The 25154-nt window shown below is 38.5% G+C and overlaps 1 protein-coding gene across 1 annotated transcript in view; it reads right to left on the bottom strand.

The window, feature by feature from the left end:
- Positions 1-200: 200 nt before the first annotated feature.
- The window catches only part of LOC144971650 (uncharacterized), a 68430-nt gene continuing 43476 nt past the window's right edge, over positions 201-25154 (bottom strand). Inside the window, exons 3-7 of the mRNA XM_078912727.1 lie at positions 19738-19842; positions 10594-10640; positions 8899-9015; positions 6539-6683; positions 201-5594 (exon numbers count right to left, since the gene is read on the bottom strand). Of these exons, the coding sequence (XP_078768853.1) occupies positions 3433-5594; positions 6539-6683; positions 8899-9015; positions 10594-10640; positions 19738-19842 (2576 nt within the window). The 3' untranslated portion in view covers positions 201-3432. The remainder of the gene's footprint in view (positions 5595-6538; positions 6684-8898; positions 9016-10593; positions 10641-19737; positions 19843-25154) is intronic.

Here is a 25154-nt window from a genome sequence, read left to right as displayed (position 1 = left end):
TAATAGATCAATATTTAAAGGAAGAGTTTTCTGAGCAAAATTTTAAATACAAGTTGTTTTTGTTTTTTTTGTTTAAAAAAAAACAATTTCAGAGCACAACAATGTACAAATTCTTGTATTCTAGACTACTCTTGAAACCGTTTTGATTTTAATCTCAATTTGTGAAACTATTTCTAAAAGATTCTACTCCATGACACCTATTGACTGTGTTGTTAATTTGGAGGCTTTACCGTTTATTGACACTCGTTACTGATATCATGTAACAGATTACACATTACACATTACCATTGACACAAAGGGCTAGATAGGTAATGTCCCAATAATAATAGACAAAGTGTGTAATATTGCATTAGAAACGAGCAAGATATTTTTAAGAGAGTGAAAAATGCTGATAATTTTGGGCAAGACCATCAGTTTATGGATCTAAAATATTGTTGGGTTTAGCAGCAATCGTTTGTGTCCTTGGGAAAGGCACTTTGTACGTGGGGTCAGCAGTGAGAAATATTTATGAGAAGAACAGTTTGATGGGGGTTAATCAACTGTTGGTTCGAAACTACTTTTGATTTTATTTGCCAAGAATTCCAATTGCTATAAACACAAAACAAACAAAAAATTAAAAATTACGTATGTAAGTGACGCCTAAGGAATTTCTCACAAACCGGCTAGAAAATCTACCAGTATCTGAATGTTAATATCTTATCAATCTCGCGAAATTTAAACAGTTTTTCACGATTCGGATCGTTTACACAAGTCCATTTTCTTTTTAATTCGTCGATGATTCCAAAATCGGATGGCTATTCATGCCCTCCAATTTGCCGTCGATTCCAAGCCTTGACTTACGCCCCATCCCCAATCCATTTATGGAATGGGAGATGTTGCTAGAAAAATCCCACAAGGGGCATAATTTGCTCAACAGTTCAAACACATTCTTTAAATTAATATTTTAATCAGAAGCATTTAGATTGCTTTAAATCTTTTAATAATTTATGATAAAAAGACAATATTATTTGAAATATGTTTTACAGTATCAAAAGTTATGCCAGAGCATATTTCTTAGATTTAAGATAAATATTAATTATTATTATATAACCAGTAATTCAAGTGAGACTTCGTTGGATTACGAATTCTGTCAAAATTTTGTATACAGCAAAATTGAACCCTGCGAAACGGGTCTGGTGGTTTGATAGTCCTACGTGTTAAAGTGACAATACAGTACACATTACTGGCGTACAGTGACACACTATACGTAACATGTATGTATTCTAGAGACTGTACACACTGCCAGAACACATATAACATAACGACTGATTGAGATGATTTTCAATTTGTCAAAAGTCTTAAATTTGACAATGAAGTGTCAAGTTTTAAAATTTTGGACAAGTGGAAAATCATTCAAATAGAACAGTATTTTCTGGTTTAAATGAAACAAAATATATTTTTTGTCACGGAACGGCAGATTAAATTTAGAGACTCTAAACAATAAATGATAAACATTAATGCATTATGTAAAAGGACTGTACACACTACACATTGTGTATAGGGAATTACACACTACACATTGTGTATAGGGAATTACACACTACACATTTTGTTTTGGGACTGTACACCTTACACATTTTGTATAGGGACTGTACACATTACACACGTAGTTTGTATAGGGACTGTACACATTACACACACATTTTGTAACGGGACTGTACACATTACACACACATTTTGTATAGGGATGTACACATTACACACACATTTTTTATAGGGACTGTACACATTACACATTTTGTATAGGGACTGTACACATTACACACACATTTTGTATAGGGATGTACACATTACACACATATTTTGTATAGGGACTGTACACATTACACATTTTGTATAGGGACTGTACACATTACACACACATTTTGTATATGGACTGTACACATTACACACACACATTTTGTATAGGGACTGTACACATTACACATTTTGTATAGGGACTGTACACATTACACACACATATTTTGTATAGGGACTGTACACATTACACACACACATTTTGTATAGGGACTGTACACATTACACATTTTGTATAGGGACTGTACACATTACACACACATTTTGTATAGGGACTGTACACATTACACATTTTGTATAGGGACTGTACACATTACACACACACATTTTGTATAGGGACTGTACACATTACACACACATTTTGTATAGGGACTGTACACATTACACACACATATTTTGTATATGGACTGTACACATTACACACACATATTTTGTATATGGCTGTACACATTACACATTTTGTATAGGGACTGTACACGGTAACACAAGCTGCCAATAGTATTCGATGATTTTGTGAGGTAAAAGGGCCAATATTGCAAATTGATATAACAAAAAATGTGTTCATATCATCCATAAGATTAACGTAAACAATTTTTTTAAAATTTCAAAACAATAGAGAATTGCCAATTGAAATGCTTTCGTCATCATCAGGAAGTTTAGCAATCCGAGATCAACAGTTGTTGTCTTTGTGGTAGAATGAACCATATTGCGTTGATGCCGAAAAGACTTTGGAAAATAAATGACGTCGGTGGAACAGAAAACCCAAGATGATGTTTTGAAAAGAAAACACAGTTTAAGGGCCTCTTCTCAAAAATAAACTCTGTCAATTTCTTCTTTTTCTGACACTGGACTGCATTCCAATTCTTGTTCGTTTTGTAATAGAAATAATTGCCTTGTCCGTACGTCTCACTCTTTGGAACAAAGTCATTTGAGCACATCTAAACTATGATGGATATTTCTCCAAAAAGTACCACCTGCCTGTCAAATACGTCGTCTATTTCATTCTTAGTTATTTACACGTGTCATTGCCCGGACACAGTGTGACATTTCAGGACCAATCCAGACATTTGCAGCAACATCTACTTGATACAACAAATCCTTTGGTGAGTAATCATTCGCGATAAACATCATGTACTTGCATCAGTACTTGAAATCATAGTTGAGTGTTGTATCCATATATAATTCTATACACCGAGGAAACATCTTTTTTTTCCTCAATTTTGGGCAGAAAACTTTACTACAAGTACAGTGAAACCTATTTATAGTGACTGCGAATTATCAACAGTCAAAGTGGTTGTTTTGTTAGAAGTGGTCGTTATGTAGAATTGGTTTCGACGGCAGATCTGACTGTATTGATGAAATAAGAAAACCCTCACTTGGTCAAAATACTTACATCTGTGAGTCTTTAAGCCTTGCCAGTCTCATGTTTAGGATATTTGGACCAGTAGGGTTCGCCTTATGTCGTCGATGTTGGCAGTAAAAAATAGTCTGTAAATGAATGGAAACGTTGATTTGTCGTCGCACAACCGTATGAGAAATCCACAAGCTTTCCCCTCTCTATTGAAATAATCATGGATGAATAATATGTAAATAATTCTAACACTCCACATCACTGTGACTATCTTGTCGGTGTAACGTCACAGATATTGCAGGATTCGATTGCTTGTCGCTTTCGATGCCACCAGCCATTAGCTCCAGTGGTGATTTTGACATCGGAAATTCTGGGGATGATCCCAGTTCTTGCCCATTAGAGGAATAAGGTGGAGAAGCTTCTCCGCTGCTGGAGGTAAAGGAATTTGAAACGTCTGAATTTTCAGCTAATTTGGATCGCCGACTGCTGACGTCTTCGGATCCTTGAATCGAAATTCTAGAGGGATTTTCACTCATAGCACACTCAGAGTCCGAATCCGTTAAGTCGTCAATACATCTCTCTTGGGAAATTACAATCTGATTGTCAACTGTTTTGGAATCCGTCCAACCGATGTTTGGATTATTTCCGGAATTCACAAGTCTATAACTCGTCACGTCCTGGGATTGGTCGATTATATCACGTGACGATTCGTCACTGTTGTTGTTATTGTTTTTGTTATTATTGTTATTGCTTTTGTTACGATTTTTACTGGCGCTGTACGATTTGTTTACGACATTGCCGGGGCTACCTGAATAATTATTACTATTGTCTTTGGGAGTGCTGGCATTTTTATTGTGTTTACCCTGCGTTGTAGAAGTTGTATTGATCGTGATTGCAGGAGATGAGTCACGTGTGCCTGGTTTGGATTTGATGCCCACAGCAACGGGAGTTCCTGTCACTAAATCGTCTCTCAGTTCATAAGACAAACTCGGCGGTGACATAGGACGCGACATGGCGTTGCTTTCGTTGATGTTGCTTTTTGGAACAGGCTGTGGTAAAAACTCTCTAGAATTTGCTGGAATAAAATCATCGTTTATCCCCCCTTGATTTCCACCAGCCTGAATCCCAGCCCAGCCTTGCGTTCCTGGTTCATACGAATTCATAGCAATTAATCTTTCTAACATTTCTTCATCCAGAGCTGGCGGTTCGGGTTCCTTTGTCTCTTCTGACTGTTCGTCATCTTTTACAGATTCATCTTCAACAGTTTCTGTGTTGATCCCAATCTCTGTCGTCGTTCCAATTTCTTTCACCCTTTCTTGTTTATCACTAATCTGTTCTAACGTAGACAAGGAAATTGCCGATGAGTCTCGTTTGGCCGCCGTGGCTTCAATGAGATCTTCGACAACGCTGTTGTCATCGGGCGACGGGGATCTATCGATGTTGACACTTAGTATCTGTACATTGGACAGAGGGCTTAAGGCTTCATTCATGTCATCGCATTTACTGGACACTGGATGAAATTCTAAAGGCTCCAAGTGAATATCACCATTATTTAATTGCCTTTCAGTCTTTTTCACACTTGGGACAATCACATCCTCCTCAACGTCAGAATTCACAGACTTGTCAGCGTCCGTGTTCAAAGATTCTGAAGAATTTCTCTGAGATTCAAAACTGTCTTGCTTTTTATATTTTCTTTCCGGTTTACTAGGAGGTAAAACTGGACTCCCATCGGGCGGTGAGTTCAAAGGTATGTTTTCAAACCCGTCATGCTTGAGATCAAATTTGTCGTCCATCAACGACGCTAATTCCGTGGAATTTGTCGGCGTAAAGTCATCGCTGATATTGTCTATATCATTGGGGATATTTTGGGACGACGGGAATGACTCCATTTGAATCGATGTGGCATTTCCCGAATAATCCTCTCGTCTTTCTTGATGGACCACAACGTCCGATATAACCACCTCGTGTTGCTTTGAAGAACTGGATTTGGACGGGGAAATTGTCCCAGCAATTTTGTCCAGAACGTCATGGACAAAACTTTTGGAGTTGCGGTCTCCTTTCTTCCGAGGTTTGCCGCCATCTTTCCTTGTGTCCGGTTTCATCTCACTCTGAGTTCGTTTAGGTTGGAATGGCGCAGTTGAAGTGTCCCTGGATTTGCCCAGCTGTTTGAACACGTCTAATGATTGGCTACGATACAGAGGATGGTTCAATTGGGACTCTGCAAGTTTTTCGTTTCCTGAGATCGTCGATATCTCCTTTTTGTAAAGCGTTGAGTCTCGACTCCGTCTCGCATCGCCTTTCTGAAGTGTGATTTTGACTGGGTACGGTGACGCATAGCTCAGGATGGTGAGAGCATCTTCGTAGACGATATTCTCATAGGAAACTTCCACACTCAGGATTTTGTCCCCTGAAAGGAAATGGGAATACAGGGTAAGTAACTGATCGTTTGCATTTGAAAATATTGAGCTGTTTCTCTTGATGTCGATAAATGAAATAATATTCAAAGGAAAAAACGAGAAAACGTGTCAGTATTCATTTCATAATTTTGAGGTCATAATTACAACTTCGATTTTGTGAAATATTTCATTATATGTTTTCGTCGTCATCATCGTCGTCGTTTTCGTCATCAACATCATCATCATCATCATCATCATCATCATCATCATCATCATCATCATCATCATCATCATCATCATCGAGATTTTGTGTTACTGTAATTTTTAACCCACTCACAAACTCTCTCTCTCTCTCTCTCTCTCTCTCTCTCTCTCTCTTTCTCTCTCTCTCTCTCTCTCTCTCTCCCTCTCTCTCTACCTCTGCGTCTCAAGCACACACAAATACACATGCCAGGATTTATGATATGCGCTAAAGTAAAATAGCCAACTGGTGACTCTTACAAACACACAAAACTATGGTAGTCCTTCAGAGGTATTAGAGAGGTGGAGTTTATCCCCGTTCTATTGCTTGAAGCCGACAATAGAAATTAGTTTCTACACTTTGTATAAGACACAAGTCTATCGCTAAGTACTTTCCACCATATCTATGAAAAACCCAGCTCCCCAAAACACAGCTGGTTGGACAGGGGGGGGGGGGTCAGAGAAAAACATCTTGACTGCACTCGGGATTGATCTCGGTCCGTGTGCTTGTGAAGCGAGTGCTCCACCACTGAGCTATCGCCCCCCCCCCCTCCCCCCCCCCCATCCCAACACAAGCACAATACTATGTCAAACCCCAAACATTTAAAGTTTACTTGAGAGAACTTGGTGAGGACTTATCACCCAACTGGCGGTATAAAAACAATACTAAAGAGCTGAGTGACGTCACCGTCATTCAATGTAAATCTCTACTTACCAACTTTGATATTTCCGGACTCCACAGCGGGACCGCGATTGTGGACCTGACTCACTTGAATGCCTTCCCCAAAGGTACCAGAGATGTTGAATCCCAGACCGATGATGTCCTGACTCTCAAGACAGACAGTTATGATCTCAGAATTCTGGACCAGATGAGAACAATATTCTTTCAAGTTTATATATTTATGTTATAAGGCGACGTCACCTATTTGCAGGTCTGATACTCCAATTCATCATGGGCTCACTGTTGTAATGGAAATCTCAAAAAATGATGCAAAATATTGTCCATTACAACAATGTTAAACTAGGCCCATAATTGCGTTCGGATGTCAGACCTGGATATACGTGCACGCCGCTTTTAGGCTTTCGCCAATAATTCACACATTTTGATGTCAACATAATATATGAAAGAGAAAAGGAAATGGGAGAAAATGGTAAATGAAACCTGGTGATATACGATTTTTACATTCTTGTTTTTTTTTTTTTGGAATTCCGGATGTGTTCCAAACACTGTTTGGATAGTTCGAAGATGACGACACTCAGGTCTTTGTTATTGTTTTTTGCCATCCGCGTTCACGAGTAATGCTCACTGAACCGTATTAACCCGACTATAAACGTTCATGGATACACACAGTTTTGTGTGTTGGTCCGTTATACTTCCGGATGGCAATGTTATGAGCTTCTTAGCCAAGCGCATACTATCTATAAGCTTGCGAGTGTGCGTTGAAAACAAAGTTCCAATTCCAAAACCTGTAATAAATAATTTATTCTACCCCTCAATCTATTCCTATTTCGTCACCCTTGAATAAAAAACATTTTCAAAAATATTTAAATGATAGAGGTCTACTTCTTTTAAAGAAATCAAATTTTAGTGAAATTTAACGTTTGATAATCTGACGTCACAAATTATAATTGTAAACTTGATATCATTACGCGTTTCTATTTACGGAGATAGGATAGAATCAACGTGTACTTATTTACAGGTCCGATATCCAAATTGTTATGGTTTCATTGTTGTATTGGAAATACTCCCAAACCAACATAAAATATTCTCTATTACAACAAATGTTAAAACTGGCCCATAATGGCCTCTGGTTATCAGACCTGAAATATGAACACGTCGGGTAGAATAATATCAATAATTATTATAGGGAATGAGATTAGCGGAAGAGTAGCGTCCCTTGATTGGACGTCACCCATAGTCTGTGATGTCACCAGCGGAAAAGTTATTAGAGAGAGAACGTCATGTTGGTTGTGCGCATGGGTCTCTCGTCCTCCAATCAAGGGACGCTACTCTTCCGCTAATCTCATTCCCTATAGAGCAGTAAAGTTAGGTGCCCCAAACGTAAACAAAGGTCGAGAAGCACGTGGCAAACCACATGTTCCTGTCTTGACAGCTCACGTTCCAATGTAAATAATAGAAAAAAAATAACCTTTAAAATTTGGCTGTTAGGTGGCAAAAGAAACACATATTCATAAATACTCGATCATGCATCAAATAATGTCTAGATATGGATATTTTATGGAACAAAAGGTACAATTTCCTAAAATTTATCAAAAGTTACAGTCTATCTATTTTTAGACCAGAGCAAATTATTGCGCTGGTGTGAAAAAACGAGAATTATTCGGAGCCTGATTTTCATAATAATTTAGCCTTATATTATTATTTCTGCAACTGTTAGATTTTATGTAAACATATTTTCAATACTGAAAGTGTATTGCCTACAACTCAAACTACAAAATTGGGAGACCTATATTGTGCGTAAATTATTCCGGTCCCTAACGGAAATCACTAGCAACTTGTTATTGTTTACGTTTGGGGCAGCAAACTTTACTGTTCTATAATGTGTGGTTGAAAAAAATGATACAATTAATAACCAAAAACTACACAAGGACAGATGACGTAATGCATGAAATGTGCCCATTCTGGTCAAAGCCGTACGGTGTCACAGTGGTCCTGATGCTCGAACTTGGGTGGTAAGATTTACACATGAATTATTATGAGATGAGATGAATGACTGAATACATGAGAGTGTGTTTCGTTTCTTAAGCATTTATATAGCGCAATATCCGATAAATGTGCTCAAAGCGCTTTACAAAGAACCTTTAGCCAACAGCAATACGTAACATGTGGTACGAGGCATGACGTCTGTTAGGTGATTTTACATTTTTCTTATACAGAGACAATGCTGTTAACGGCCAGGTTTACTCATATTTCACACATGAGTACGGTGTGATGTGTTGTAAGAGCCTTTCTAAAACTCAACAAAGCACCGCTCAAAGCGGGACTCGAACCCAGGATTCTCCGATCCGGGGCGAGTGTCAAACCAGTAGACCACAATCTTCATTCATACTCACAGGCTGAATATTTTCATCCAGAGATCCACACGATCCAGGCCGATAGAGAATTCCAGGTTGTTCCCTCTGAGGGAACGAGGACCAAGTCTTGGCGTTGACGTCTTTGCCACCAGCATTCTGACAGAGGAAAATGTTCAATTAAAACCAACATCAAGAGGTCTCAATGGCTCAGTTGGTAGAGCACTCGCTGCACACACAAAGAAAGCAAGATCGAATAAGTCGAGATTTTTTTCTGCTCCCAACACCCCCCCCCCCCCACCCCCCGTGGCCTTCGTAAAGTTATGGTCTGACACTGACCAAAACATGACGTCAAAATGCCAGTCTTTTGCCGAAAAAGAAAACAACTCGTGAGTTGTATTCAATAGTTCAACCAATGAAATAACTTGTTTCCATGAGCTCTACTAACGACAACTCACTAGGTGGTGCAAAAACCAAATAATGACGTCAAACTGCCAGTCCTTTTGGATTTCAGTATCAGGCTATAACATAACGATGGCTACGCCGCTTCCCCCCCCCCCCCCCCAACCCCTTCTCCACCCATCAGTGATCGGCTAGATGTTTCTGTTAGATCTGGCGAAAGTATTTTGCAATAGACAAGCGTCCTATTCAAAGGGTAGCAAGCAATTGCTATATAAACCGAGATAAACTCCTAGTACACGGGCCGCCCAATGATCTGAGAGACTTGAAGAAGAAGAAAGATATGAACGATCGTGTTATAGATTATTATCCTGTCAGACCATTATGGCCGTGGTTCGAGGGACAGCGTGGCTCAGCGGTACGGTCTTTGCTTCGTACCCGAAAGGTACCGAGTTCGATCACCCGCCACTGTGCTGTGTGGCCTTGAGCAAGTCACCTCGCCCTAGCTAAATTGGCGGCGCTGCATTGCGGCTGACGCCTGGGTTATTCCAGTCTTCCCTTGGAATAGACCCTAAAGAAAAATTTTCCCTATGGGATGAATAAAGGGAATTTTGTTTTATTTTTTATTTATTAATAAAGTGTCTCGGCAAGTGGCAAAATAAAAATATAATAATAAAATCAACGAAGTTGAACATTGGAAACAACAGAATGGGTGAAAATCAAATCTTGACGTTGTAACTTTGGGTAAGACACTTTTTTACACTCGCTTTCGGATCGGAAAGTTCTGGCTTGGAGCCTCGATCGGCGCATAGTTGAGTCCTTGGAGAAGGCTCTTTACTCATTTTCTCTCACCGTACTCAGTTGTAAAATGAGTACCTGGCCGTGAACAACATTGTCTCTGTCCGAAGAAATTGTAATATCGCCAAACAGGCGTCTTACATGTTAAATGTTGCTGTTGGCCAGGGACCCTTTGTAAAGCGATTTGAGCACGTTAAGTGGATATCGCGCTATATAAAAGCTCAATTTCAAGCTCAATTTTACTAGGCGAAAGACAGAAACGGATATTGAAACGCGTCCTACGTGATATGGAAATCTGGTTATCCGTGACCTGCTGAGGAAATGAAGGATGCGTTGTGACCTGCAGTGACCTTGGGAGGCCCGTTATAACGAGCCATATAAATGTTAATATCAAATGATAAAAAACAATCAAATAAATCAATGAAACAAACAAACAAACAAAAAGAAATTGCCAGCAACCGGGTTCGAACCCTGACCCTCCAGCCCACCTGGCATCCATCTGTAACGGTGACATGTGTTCAGGGAGTGATGGCTACGTACCTTTTTCGTTCCGTGTTTCGGGCCTTTTCCGTCCACTACGATCAAGCCTGTTAGGAGAAAAACAAAATGTGAAAGATGTCAAAAGTGTGTCGTAGCGAACGATGAAATAAACATGTTAGCTAAAATTTGGACATGAAGCTCGTCCTTCAATTAGACAATAAATAAAATAAAAAGATAAATCAATAACCCCTGCAGAAATCCAATGGGGAAAAAGACCTAGGAGTATTTATTGATAGGAAGCTAAACTTCAAGAAGCAAATTAAAGATGTTCAATCTAAGGCTAGTAAAACACTCGGAATAGTGAAAAGAAATTTCAAGAATCTGAAAACAAAACACATGACTACCATCTACAAGACTATGGTTAGATCAAAGCTGGAATATGCTAACTGCATATGGTATCCGAAGTTTGAGGAGACAAAGACTGTTTGGAAAGAGTGCAAAGGAGAGCAACAAAACTTATCACACACCTGAAAGACAAAACATACTGTGAGAGATTGAAAGAATTAAATCTCCCGACCTTAGATTACAGGAGAAGAAGGGGAGATATGATCCAAACATATAAAATAGTAAAGGGAATAGACAGGGTAGAGGCAGGATTCCTTAAACCAAACAAGAACATTCAGACACGAGGAAACAGCAAGAAACTGAAAAAAGAACGTTTTAAAACAAATGAAAGAAGGAACTTTTTTTCATCTAGAATTGTAAATAACTGGAATAAACTACAAGAAACCACAGTATCAGCAAAAAATTTGAATAAATTCAAAGCAGAGTTGGAGATAAGCAACACCCTAGGAAACAAGTTCAATTATAAAAATTGGTCCAATCATTAATAGATGAGGAGGAGCGAAGGAGACTACACCAAGTCTAAAAGCTCTATACAGAGGTATCCAGGTAGGTAGGTAATAAAATTCCCTTTATTCATCCCATATGGAAAATATGTCTCTCGGGTCTATTCCAAGGGAACACTGGAATAACCCAGGAATCAGCCGCAGTGCAGCGCCGCAAATTGAGCTATGGTGAGGTGATTTGATCAATGCCACACAGGGCAGCAACGGGTGATCGAACTCAGTACCTTTCGGGTAGGAAGCAAAAACCGTAGCACTGAGCCACGCTGCCCCATCGCTCGACTCCAATGACCCTCATCTGGTCTAAAACTCTAGGGTGCGGCTTAGTGGTCAAGTGGTCAGTGGGACACTCGCCCTCGGACGGTTAAGTCCAGGGTTTGATCCTGTACGGACAGGAGCAAAGACTTAGTCCATGGAAAAGGTACTTTACTCACGTTTTCTCACAGTACTCAGGTGTAAAATGAGTAGCTGAAAGTTAACAGCGTTGCCTCCGTCGAAAAAAAAAATAATTGTAATATCGTCTCACAGGTGCCATGTCTCATTCTTCATGTTACATATTGCTGTTGGCTTGGGACCTCTTGTAAAGCCCTTTGAGCATATGAAGTGGATATTGCCTTTGATATAAATACTGAAGGTCTTTTTTTTTATAGACGGAAAAAACTTGACGTCACTCAGCTCTTTGTCATTTTTTTAGACAGCCATTTTTGGGATTAGTTCTCTAAATTATACCACTCAAACTATAAAAACGTTCAAGGTTATATGTACATAGTTTTTGTGTGTCGGTTCGTTATATCTGGCTGGCGGATGTTGTGAACATTTTACATTAACGCACAGCATCGATATTACACTCCCCATATTATCCGGTATAAATCTCTTTGATATCTTTCCACAATATTATTCTAATAATCATGAAGACATTTTCACAGACAATTGTGAACCAGTTGTCACGGCCGTTCTCTCATACTCTGGAAAAACTCATATTTTAAAATTTGGCCAGAAAACTCGTTCTTCAAATATCGTTCGATTTAAATGACTCTCGTCTTTGAAAAAAAGCTCTAAACCTGGGGCTTCGCGAAGCCCCAGGTTTAGAGCTTTTTTTCAAAGACGAGAGTCATTTAAATCGATCGATATTTGAAGAACGGGTTTTCTGGCCAAATTTTAAAATATGAGTTTTTCCAGAGTACTTAAGCGTTCTGATGGGAGCGTCAGCCCCCCCCCCCCCCCCCCCTCCCCCACTTCAAAACACATCTTGAGATTCACTGACAAAACGCTTTATTCTGATTTTAGTCATAAAACTGTTTCTTCTAATATCGAAGGAGTGAGATGATCCGAAACTTGTTGAAAATGTATAAAACTTGAGTAAACAAGTTTTTATTCATATGAGTGTCAAACCTGAGACTTTACAACACGTGTGTGTTTATTTCATCGTATACTTATTTACAGGTCCGATGACCCAAGATGTTATGGGCTCATTGGTGTAATGGAAATACTCTCAAACTCAAACCCACGTAAAATATTGTCCAATACAACAATGTTAAAACAAGGCCATAATTACGTCCTGTTATTGGACCTACAAACATAAGGACGTCGGTTAATTATCATCCATTGATATTTTGAACTGAACATTTTTCAGTTTTCAGTCCCGAATGAAAAGTCCAAGTTTTGTCAATGTGTGCGGCACGGACCAGGCGTTTCCGGTTGAATGACCCTGGAATGTCGGAATGTCCGAATCTACGTTGTGTACAGTTTGGAACTGCCAGGACTAGAAATTCAACTGTCCGCCAACTGACAATGTGTTTACACTGGCGATAACTGGTGTCGTGCTGTCGTTTAAAACAACATTTGAAGGGAAATGAACCAAGAAAGGACCAAAGCATAACAAAACAAAACAAAACAAGCAAAGAAATAAAACAAAAATAAAAACAAAACAAAACAAAGCGAAACAAAACAAACACAAAATCAACAAAAACATACAAACACACACACACAAAAAAACAAAAAACAAAACAAAGACAAACGAACAAACAAAACAAAGACATACAAACAAACAATCAAAACAAGACAAAAACAAACAAACAAACAAACAAAGACAAGAGAACTAGACCCAATCATCGATGATGAGCCGACATGTCAAGATATTCCAGACATGATGACACGTCTAAAACGTCCGTGGAATTACGACATTTTGGCCCTAAGTCCACAAAATATAACACGCATACTTTACTTACTAAAGCAAAACGAATAGAAAATATTTGTGCCAAAGAGAATACTATAGTAGAAACGAAATTGACGTCACTCAGCTCTTTGTTATTCTTTTTAGCCAGCCATTTTATGAGTAGCTTTCACTAAATTCTATCAATCCGACTATAAACGTTTAAGATTTCACATTGTTTTGTGTGTTGGTACGTTATATCCGGCTGTCGGTTTTATGAGTTTTTTAAAGCTAAACGCATAACATCAATAAGCCTATTCTGCCATACTCTGGGGGAAAAAAAACATGAATTTAAAATTTAGGCCAGAAAACTCGTCCTTCCAATATCGACCTATTCAAATGATCTTTATCCTGTTTAAAACTCTCAAACCTGAAACAATTTTGAAAAGCATTAGCAAAACCATTTCCGTCGAACGGACGGAAACCGGCAGAGATTTGGTGTCGTGGTGTCTCGTTTTGACGGTGTTGCTATTAGACGGGTGGTTCTGTATCCCTGCTGTCCCTTGTGCTAAAGACATTGGGAAAAGACGCGGGAGTGACAGGGGGAGGGAGTGGGTGGGGGGGAGGGGGGGTGATCGGAGGTGACAGGGGGGGTGGGGGAGGTGTCATATGTAGTTAGTTTAGACATTCCTGCCACTCGCGTACCGACCCGTTGGCCTGAATCAGATAAAACACGTCAGATGACAATGCGATCCTAGACTGACAAAACAGGGTTTTTTTCCAGAGAGATACAACTTCAGATATCGATAAATTAACATTGATTATCACTATCCTTAAGTTTTAAAAGAGATATCGATAAATTACCATTGATTATCACTATCCTTAAGTTTTAAAAGATATATCGATAAATTAACATTGATTATCACTATCCTTGAAAAGAGATATCGATAAATTAACATTGATTATCACTATCCTTAAGTTTTAAAAGAGATATCGATAAATTAACATTGATTATCACTATCCTTAGCTTTGAAAAGAGATATCGATAAATTAACATTGATTATCACTATCCTTAAGTTTTAAAAGATATATCGATAAATTAACATTGATTATCACTATCCGTGAAAAGAGATATCGATAAATTAACATTGATTATCACTATCCTTAAGTTTTAAAAGAGATATCGATGAATTAACATTGATTATCACTATCCTTAAGTTTTAAAAGAGATATCGATAAATTAACATTGATTATCACTATCCTTAGCTTTGAAAAGAGATATCGATAAATTAACATTGATTATCACTATCCTTAACTTTGAAAAGAGATATCGATAAACTAACATTGAGTATCACTATCCTTAAGTTTTAAAAGAGGTATCGATAAATTAACATTGATTATCACTGTCCCGAAAATTTAAGAGAGATATCGATTATTTAACGTTGATTAACATGGCCACTAGGTTTTAAAATAGATATCGCTAAGTTTCAAAAGATTAATCGATAAATCAACATCGATTAAAATCATATTTAATGTTTTAAAATGAGCTATCGATAAATTAACATTCAGTTACATGATCCCTAACTTTTAAAAGAGAAATTGATAAATAATATTAACTAATGGGAATCTTAATTTGGAGAAAAAATATCATATCGATAAATATCGTTAATTACCCGGATGCCTAACGTTAAAAAAAGGTAGGTGATAAATTAAAATATATCAACATCATCGATAAACTAATATTTATTAACTTTTTGCCTAACATCCGAAAGATCCCGGGTTCGGGCCCCGCTTCAGACATTTTAGTTTTTGTTTTGTTTTTCCACTGGCAAGATTATTAACCCCCAATTTGCTCACTTGGACAAAATGTGTGATTCCTGTTGACATCAGACATCTTGTTTGATGAATTATCTATATTCCTTCGTGGAACGCCTAGGCGACGGTATCTTATATTGCCGTAGGGGAAAGGCGTAATTTTTGTATCATCCCTAACATTTAAAAGACAAAAACCTCCAAGTTCCATGACGTCACAAGTTGTAAGACTTTCTGGAAATGTGAGTTGTTGGTAAAGCTGAATAGAATATCCACACACAAAAACAAACGAAATTGACCAAAATGTCACAAAAGATGCTTTGTCGGTGTACGCAGTTTGATGTCAGATTCAGGTATGTTACCAGATAAGATATAATATGTACATCATACAGACTGGGTTTTCTTTGGAACAAGAGGTTATTTTCTGTATATAAAAACTTCCGTACTGTGACAAAAATACTGTGAAACAAATACAACTTGGGCTAGGCGATACTACATTTTTTTCCGACAGAGACAACGCTGTTAAAATCCAGGTACTCATTTTACGCCTGAGTACGGTGAGGGAATGTTAGTAAAGAGCCTTTTCCAGTGATTAAAAATTAAAATTGAGCTTTATATAGCGTAACATCTACTAAATGTGCTCAAATCGCTTTACAAGGGGTCCCTGGTCAACAGCAACATTTAACATGTAGGACGAGACATGACGCCTGTTAGGCGATATTACAATTTTTCGGACAAAGACAACGCTGTTAACGGCCAGGTACTCATTTTACACCTAAGTACGGTGAGAGAATGTGAGTAAAGAGCCTTTTCCAAGGACTCAACTATGCGCCGAGCCAGGCTCGAACCCAGGACCTTCCGATCACGACATCGATCTCTCGTGGAATCTTCAAGGAGAAAGAGACCGCGGAGGTTAAGATATAGATATAGGGAATGAGAGTAGCGTCCCTTGATTGGACGTCACCCATAGTCTGTGACGTGCCCGGCGGAAAAGTTATTAGAGAGAAAACGTCATGTTGGTTGTGCGCATGCGTCTCTCGTCCTCGCTTCCGCCAGGACGAGAGACGCATGTGCACAACCAACATGACGTTCTCTCTCTAATAACTTTTCCGCCTGTGACGTCACAGACTATGGGTGACGTCTAATCAAGGGACGCTACTCTTCCGCTAATCTCATTCCCTATTGTGCGCTTGGCTAAGAAGCTCACAACATTGCCATCCGGAAGTATAACTGACCAACACACAAAACGGTGTGTAACCTTGAATGTTTATGGTCCGGTTAATACAGTTTAGTGAGAATTACTCATGAACTCGGATGGTAAAATACAATAATTGAACAAAGATGATGTCACTCAGGTCTTTGGTATTGGTTTTTGCCATTCGCGTTTATAAGTAATTCTCACTAAACTGTATTAACCAGACTACAAAAGTTCAAGGTTACACATAGTTTTGTGTGTTGATCCGTTATACTTCCGGATGGCAATGTTGTGAGCTTCTTAGCCAAGCGCATACTATCTATAGTTGGCGACAGAACCCATTCCAGGAGTCTTAGAAAAGTGGAAACCCGTGAAATCCTGGAAAAAGGCGGCACGGAAATTTGGCTCTTTAGATGTTCAACCATTTTTATGTGACCCAATTATTCTTCTGCCAGATGGTTTACACTCTGAAAACCAAACAAACTTATCGACCCTCATCTTGTCAAACCTGGGACCGCACGGAAGTCTTCAATGAAGTCTCAGGTTTGAGAGTTTTCTGCCAAGATGAATGTCGTTTAGATCGATGGATATTTGAAGGACGAGTTTTCTGGCCAAAACTTTCTTGTTTTTGTTTTTAAGGTTTTTGGCGCAACACATTTAGGTCATATCAGCGCCAGTAAAAGGGAGGAAAATTGGATAGTGAAAAGATTCTAGATGTACAATAAAAAGGACTTGAGGAAAAAGTTAGACAAAGGGGAATGGTACAAATAGGGAATAGGTGTATATTCCAATAGCACACTATCAGTGTACTTAGTTTGAGATCACCTAAATGTCTCACCCATACACCAGCACAAGATCCCACTAAGAGGAATACACTCAAATGCTTACATTATACATTCAAAATAACAAACATTATAATACACAACAGAGAGATGATTTACAAGGAAAGAAATATAATCTCCCAAAACAATAACATCTGACTGTTTCCCTACCGGCTAAGCACTACGGCCAGGGCCAGGGCAAAACCAAGTAATCTGATTCCAAGACAAAGACAGAAAGCAAATTGGAAAACAGATATAGATGATAGAAGACACAGTAAGTGGCACCCTGCCCACTATTGTAGGCCAGGAACCCCACCCAAGGTCAAAAGTTTAAATACGTGGGATTTTTTTTTTCTTCAGAAAATAAGATCAATCCGAACTGAATTATAGGAAATCTGTATATCTAGTCTGTCTATTGATTCTATGCGTGTAGATAAAATACTCACAACATCCGCCATTCGGATATAACGTACCAAGACATAAAACTATGTGTGATCTTAAACGTTTATAACCTGACAGATAGAATTAAGTGAGAACTAATCATCACAATGTCTGTCTTAAAACAATCACAAAGAACTGAACGACGTCAAAATCTTTCCATCTATGCAGTCAAAACATATCTGTTTTAAAAAATTTGGCTAGAAATAATTGTTGTTGGAATACCGATTAATTTTGTTGTTGTTAAATTGAATTCGTATCACGTTTCCTTCACACTTGTCTCACTGTAATATGTTTTGTTTTATATCACTGTAAAGCGCTTAGAGCCTGTGACAACGGGGTAAAGCGCTATATAAATGCCATTTATTATTTATTATTATTATTATTAATAATAATAATAATACACATTTATATAGCGCTCATTCTCGTGTAAAACACAAGCTCTGGGCACTTTACAATATAAATATCAATTTTAAGTCAAAAAAATAAAATAATAACAACAATAATAATTCATAGCCAAATCAAGGATTCATATATAGTCAAGAAAAACAAATACAGTAAAAATGTGTCTTGAGATTCTTTTTAAAAGTAGGTAACGACTTGCACTCCCTCAGACCACGTGGTAGTTCATTCCAAATCTTGGGGCCGAAACAAGCAAACGATCTATCACCAAATTTTGTTCTTGATCTTTTTTCCGAAATTTTCGTTTGGTCATTACATGATCTTAAAGTGTAATTTTCAAATTTACACATGACCACGTGATCTGTGAGATATGCCGGTGCTATACCAGCCAAACACTTATAACAAGACACGCTGCTTTGTAATATGTGCGCTTTTCAATGGGCAATATATCATTAGTATTAGATAGCGGCCAATATGTCAACATTCCTAAACTGAGATTTCTTTCAAGTCAGGTAGAATATTTTTGATGTTTCTGCTTCCAGAATTTTTGTCAAATCAAAGTCCAGCTTAATTCATTGATTTTTCAAGTCCAGCTTTCCAAACCAAATAAAACAACAAACGTTTAGTCTGCATGAGACAATGACAAGTTGACGATTGCGTGACCACAGCCGACACGATCGACCAACGACCAGGAAGAAAACCAGAATCTGTCTCAGAGGTCGCCACAAGATGCCCGGTGAGCGGGTTTAAGTTTAACCTTACGCACGACTCGCGCACCGGGTGTCGTGTGGCAAATGCCTGAGGACAGATCCTGGTTTTCTTCCTGGTCGTTTGTCGATCGTGTCGATTCGGCGCACGTAACCGTTATCTCGCTAACATCGGCCCGTCTGTTATCTTGTTTTCCCGTTCAAAGTGGTCCCCCTATAATTAGGTGGATTCGATGGGATCTCACAGTAAGGCGCCTCCATTCACCACGGGGTCATTGTGCTTTCGGATCCAACAGTTACGTCTACAATCGCCTTAAGGCGCTCTTCAGGCTTCATGGATATCACAGCCCGTCTCGGTGTGCGGCAGTCAGAATGGGTGTTGATTTATATTGGGAATGATGATGATGATGATGATGATGATGATGATGATGATGGTGATGATGATGATGATGATGATGATGATGATGATGATGGTGATGGTGATGATGATGATGATGATGATGATGATGATGATGATGATGATGGTGATGATGATGATGATGATGATGATGATGATGATGATGATGATGATGATGATGATGATGATGATATGTTTTCTGGTCAAACGTTTAGATATGGATGTTTCCCGAGTACGACAGTAAGGGAAAACACAGATCAGCCGTAGGGCAGAGAAAACACGTTGACACAAAGACGTCATCAGATCAGAATAATCCGTGACTCACACTCACCCACACTCACCCACAGACTCCTACTGTATTCTCTATGCACTCACCTTCCTCGGCCAATTCAGGATCAGCTCTGTCGAATCCAGCATTGACGTAACCATCCGTCATATCCCCGTGGACGTTGGAGGATTTCTGGGGCTGCAGGTACGATCCTGGGGAGGACAGGAAATGAGGAATGACGGTTTTTTTACAAGGACAAAATAACGGTGTTGGGCAGCGTGGCTCAGCGGTACGGTCTTTGCTTCGAACCCGAAAGGTACTGAGTTCGATCACCGGCCGCTGAGCTGTTTGGCCTTGAGCAAGTCACCTCGCCCTAGCTCAATTTGCGGCGCTGCACTGCGCCTAACGCCTGGGTTATTCCAGTCTTCCATTGGAATAGACCCTAGATAAAACGTCTCCCTATGGGATTAATGAAGGGAATTTTATTTATTTTAGTTTTATATATTTATTTATTGGACAGGCTGGACGTATACTTATTTACAGGTCTGATAACCCAAAGTGTTATGGTCTCATTTTTATAATGGAAATACTCTCAAACCGACGTCTAATTATTTACAGGTCTGATAATCCACGTTGTTATGGCCTCAATTTTATAATGGAAATACTCTCAAACCGACGTGCACTTATTTACAGGTCTGATAACCCGATTTATTGCAGGCTCATTGTTGTAATAGAAATCTCAAATGACGCAACACATCGTCCATTACAACAATGATAAACTAGGCCCATAAATGTGTTCAGATGCCCGACCTGTATATATGTACACGTCGTCTAAACCAATGGAAATGCTGATCATTGCAACAATGTTAAAACAGGTCAGTAAGTGCGTTCGCTTATCAGATCTGTAAATATGTCGACGTTGGATCGGCCCACAGAAAGGAGATGTCGAGTGTGACGAGGATTATTCGAAGAGCAAAAGACACGTGGAGATGATCGGGTGAACGAGAGACGAAAGGGGCAGACGTGTCGTGGGTGGCCCCAAATAAGGAGGCCGAACTAGAACCGGGTTTGGTGAAAAGCACCGCTGCAAGACTTTCAAGGCTGTAACTGCAAATTGATAATGTATGACATCAAACTGTCACGACTTGTGCATCGAAAATGAGGCTGAAAGTGTTATCAATAAACCATCTCTAAAATACAATGGAATCCACATAAACTCAACAGCCTTAAAGTCAACTTCTGCTTAAAGTCAACACCCCTTGTTGGTCCCAATTGTTTAATTAATTAAAATCAAATTGAGCTTTATATAGTGCAATATCCACTAAATGTGCTCAAAGCGCTTTACAAGGGGTCCCTAGTCAACAGCAACATTTAACATGTAGGACGGGACATGACGCCTGTTAGGCGATATTACAATTTTTGGGACAAAGGCAACGCTGATAACGGCCAGGTACTCATTTTACACCTGAGTACCGTGAGATAATGTGAGTAAAGAGCATTTTCCAAGGACTCTACTACGCGAGGCTCGAACCAAGGACCTTCCGATCCGAGAGCGAGTGTCATACCACTAGACCACATAGCCGCATGTTCTGTTCTTTGTCTAAGTGTGTTCCACAGATAATGGATAAAGTCAACTGTGCTGTAAGTCAATCAAACTTTCTGGTCAGACAGAGTTGGTTTTACTGTCGCCTGTCAACCAGCATAAAGAGAGAGAGAGAGAGAGAGAGAGAGAGAGAGAGAGAGAGAGAGAGAGAGGGATGAGAAAATAAGTAGATGAAATATCTGTTCATCTTAGTTATCGTTTAACATTATAACAAGTGAACTAAATGACAAATTGCCATATTATGGACAATAAAGATCTATTTTATTATTATTATTATTATTATTATTATATAAATAGAAATCAAAATAGTTTGAGAATTAGAATAACTCTTTTTTTGCAAAATTGGTTTTTTTTTGTGTGTGTGTTTTCAACTCTCTTCCCATCGCACTCAGCAAAATTTTAGCCATTGGGAATGAATTTTTTTTTAAATTTAACTCTTTTTAAATGTGAGTTATTTATCCACTTGCCGTACTCTGGAAAAACACGACTTGAAACATGTGGCCAGAAAACCCGTCCTTTAAATATCGGATTATCTTAAATGATCCTCATCTTGGCAAACACCTGGGACTTCGCGAAATCTTCCATAAGTCCCAGGTTTGAGAGTTTTTGCCAAGATGAGGTTCATTTAAATCGATCGATATTTGAGGGACGAGTTTTCTGGTCAAATGTTTAAATACGTGTTTTTTCAGGGGATCAGCGTGGCTCAACGGTACGGTCTTTGCTTCGTACCTGAAAGATACCGAGTTCGATCACCCGCCGCTGCGCTGTGTGGCCTTGAACACGTCACCTCGCTATAGCTTAATTTACGGCGCTGCACTGCGGCTGACGCCTGGGTTATTCCAGTCTTCCATTGGAATAGACCATGGAGACAAATTTCCCCTATGGGGATGAATAAAGGGAATTTTTTTTTCCAGAGATGGGCAGTTATCTGTTCATATCGTAAATTTGATGATCCTCAATTGATTCGATTTGGACAAGATATTCCAGTTCCTTCCACACCCCGTGCCCCCCCCCCCCCCCCCCCCAGCATGTCAGTACAAGATCCAGGCATCCACGGAGCATCTCGAGCTGTCTTACCTAACCAAGCACTCTTCAACCCCGTTTCCCGCCAATCGGCACGACTCCACCAATCAAATCTCTTAACGGTCATGTGACCAGCTTTCTCGTTTACCCAGAATGCCCCGGTTTCCCAGCGTCAAAGGAAGTTAGATGGGATGAGACCGTAAGGAGAGATGCGGATTTCTCTCAAGGAGAAAATAGGGGATTGTATCTGTCATCTTACTCGGGGATAAGATGGGCTAAATCTCCATGTGTTCGCCCGCCCTTCGCCCCCTAATCCGCTTGGCTGCATTCCTGCACTGGTGCGGGAGGTCCTTAATCAGTCCCGTAATGTTACCATATGGATTCCAACACAGCCATAACCTGACTAAATACATATTTTATTTTGGCCGGAAAATACATTTGCTTTCAAAATATCGATGAATTAAAACAAACCAAATCACGTCAAAAATGTTGTTAAAACTTGCGACTTCTTTAGAATTATTTAAAGTCTCATGTTTAAAAACTTTGTGTCATATGTCATTTTAATTCTTCGGTTTTCGAAAATTACGAATTACCTGCCGAAATGAAAAAAGGCGTTTTTGTATTGAGAATTAGGATAGACCTATTCATCTCATAGAATATGGCAAGGAATGGAGGTGAGCCATGGGGGGGGGGGGGGGGGGGAAGTCAACGATCATGCCGGCCAGACTTATACAACAATGGATCTTTTACGTCATTCATATCGACCCTATTATATCTGGTATTCTAGTCGTCAATATGATAATAAATGTTCTTTATGGCTATTTATATCCCAAGTTGAGAACCCGCCATATTTGCGGGAAACTAAGGGCTGTGACAAATAGACACTCATATATTTCAATGATTACAACTCATGGATTGTGGATGTCAATATGGATCGAGACGAATCTTTTGAGCCAACAACGATCAAAATCGACCCGGTAATAAAATATGTAGGTGGGCTCAAATGACCTGGCAACAGGGCAGCCAGATGGCGACTGCCAACATCAAATGACAAATCATTTCACCCTGGCATATTTTACAAATAACCATTAGAGTCAACATGTGATAGAATTAGCCTTTATTTGGAAAACGTTTGCTAGTTTGTCGTATATTCTTTTGTAAAAAAAAATAGTTTTATAATTTTTAGATTTGCCAGTAATTCTGTGCTCGTTGACAAAACTTGACCATTGGATGGTTTGGAACTATAGAGATCACCAACCCTATTTTCATTTTCATAGAATAGATTATTATTATTATTATTATTATTATTATTATTATTATTATTATTATTATTATTATTATTATTATTATTATTATTATTATTATTATTATTATTATTATTATTATTATTATTATTATTATTATTATTATTATTATTATTATTATTATTATATTATTATTATTATTATTATTATTATTATTATTATTATTATTATTATTATATTATTATTATTATATTATTATTATTATTATTATTATTATTATTATTATTATTATTATTATTATTATTATTATTATTATTATTATTATTATTATTATTATTATTATATATTATTATTATTATTATTATTATTACTTATTATTATTATTATTATTATTATTATTATTATATTATTATTTCAATTATTTTACGCACTGATACTACTACTAATAATTTGAAAAAATAAAACAATGATACAACAACAACAACAACAGCAACAACATCATCATCATCACAATGACTAAACTACCTACACTTCCATGTTAATGACGTTTATGATAAAATCGCCACAAGTTATTTTGAAATGAAAACATTCCATAAATTAGATTCAATCGGCTTATACGCTCGTTATCTCCAGCCGATCAACATTCCTATCTCCCCCTCCTCCTCGAAACTCCCCCCCCCCCACACACACACATACACACACACGCGCGCACACAAACACACACATACACACACATACACACACATAAACCTTTCGTCACAATCCGAATACAAACACAAGCACATCCATAATTTTGATTTCAGTTGAAGATAGATTTGACAATCAGCCAAGTTTTAAAATGACAGACCTCCCCCCCCCCTCCCCTCCACTCTCTAACTCTAAAATTGGTTTGACTTATGAATGAATGGAAAGCCTTTACAAACGAGGTAGGTATTTCTTGTCAATGCTGGTCCAATGAATGGCTGGGACATTTCGTCAACAGCACAAGTCAAGCAGAACGAGACGATTACCAGAAATCAATGAGATAAAAATACACAGATACATTCAGACAGATTGTCAGATACTGACATACACAGATACATTCAGACAGATTGTCAGATACTGACATACACAGATACATTCAGACAGATTGTCAGATACTGACATACACAGATACATTCAGACAGATTGTCAGATACTGACATACACAGATACATTTACACAGATTGTCAGATACTGACATACACAGATACATTTACACAGATTGTCAGATACTGACAGTTAAACATATTTTATCAAATCTAGGCCACAATATGTTCGTTTATTTGTCTGTTTGTTTGTTTTTGCTTGAAATATCAATGAATCAAAATGGCGTCCAAATTCGTGACAAATCGGGAAGCTGGCACAGGTGGGAGATCAAAGTTTGAAATTGAAAATGAAATCCCAGTCTCCTGATTACCGCCGCTCTTGAGTATGAGGTCTCAGGTTCGATCCCCAGTCGAGGCAGGATACAAACACACACATACAAGTGTACACATACACATACACATACATACTCACACATACACACATATACACACATACACACATATACACACATACACACACACATACAAACACACACATACAAGTGTACACATACTCACACATGCACATACATACACACACACTTTTT

Source organism: Berghia stephanieae, chromosome 1 (genome assembly GCF_034508935.2).
Source record: "Berghia stephanieae isolate SIO BIC M18660-M18661 chromosome 1, UCSD_Bste_1.3, whole genome shotgun sequence".
NCBI lineage: Eukaryota > Metazoa > Mollusca > Gastropoda > Nudibranchia > Aeolidiidae > Berghia > Berghia stephanieae.
The sequence above is the reverse complement of the archived record's forward strand: the minus strand, read 5'-3'. Positions and strand labels throughout refer to the sequence as shown.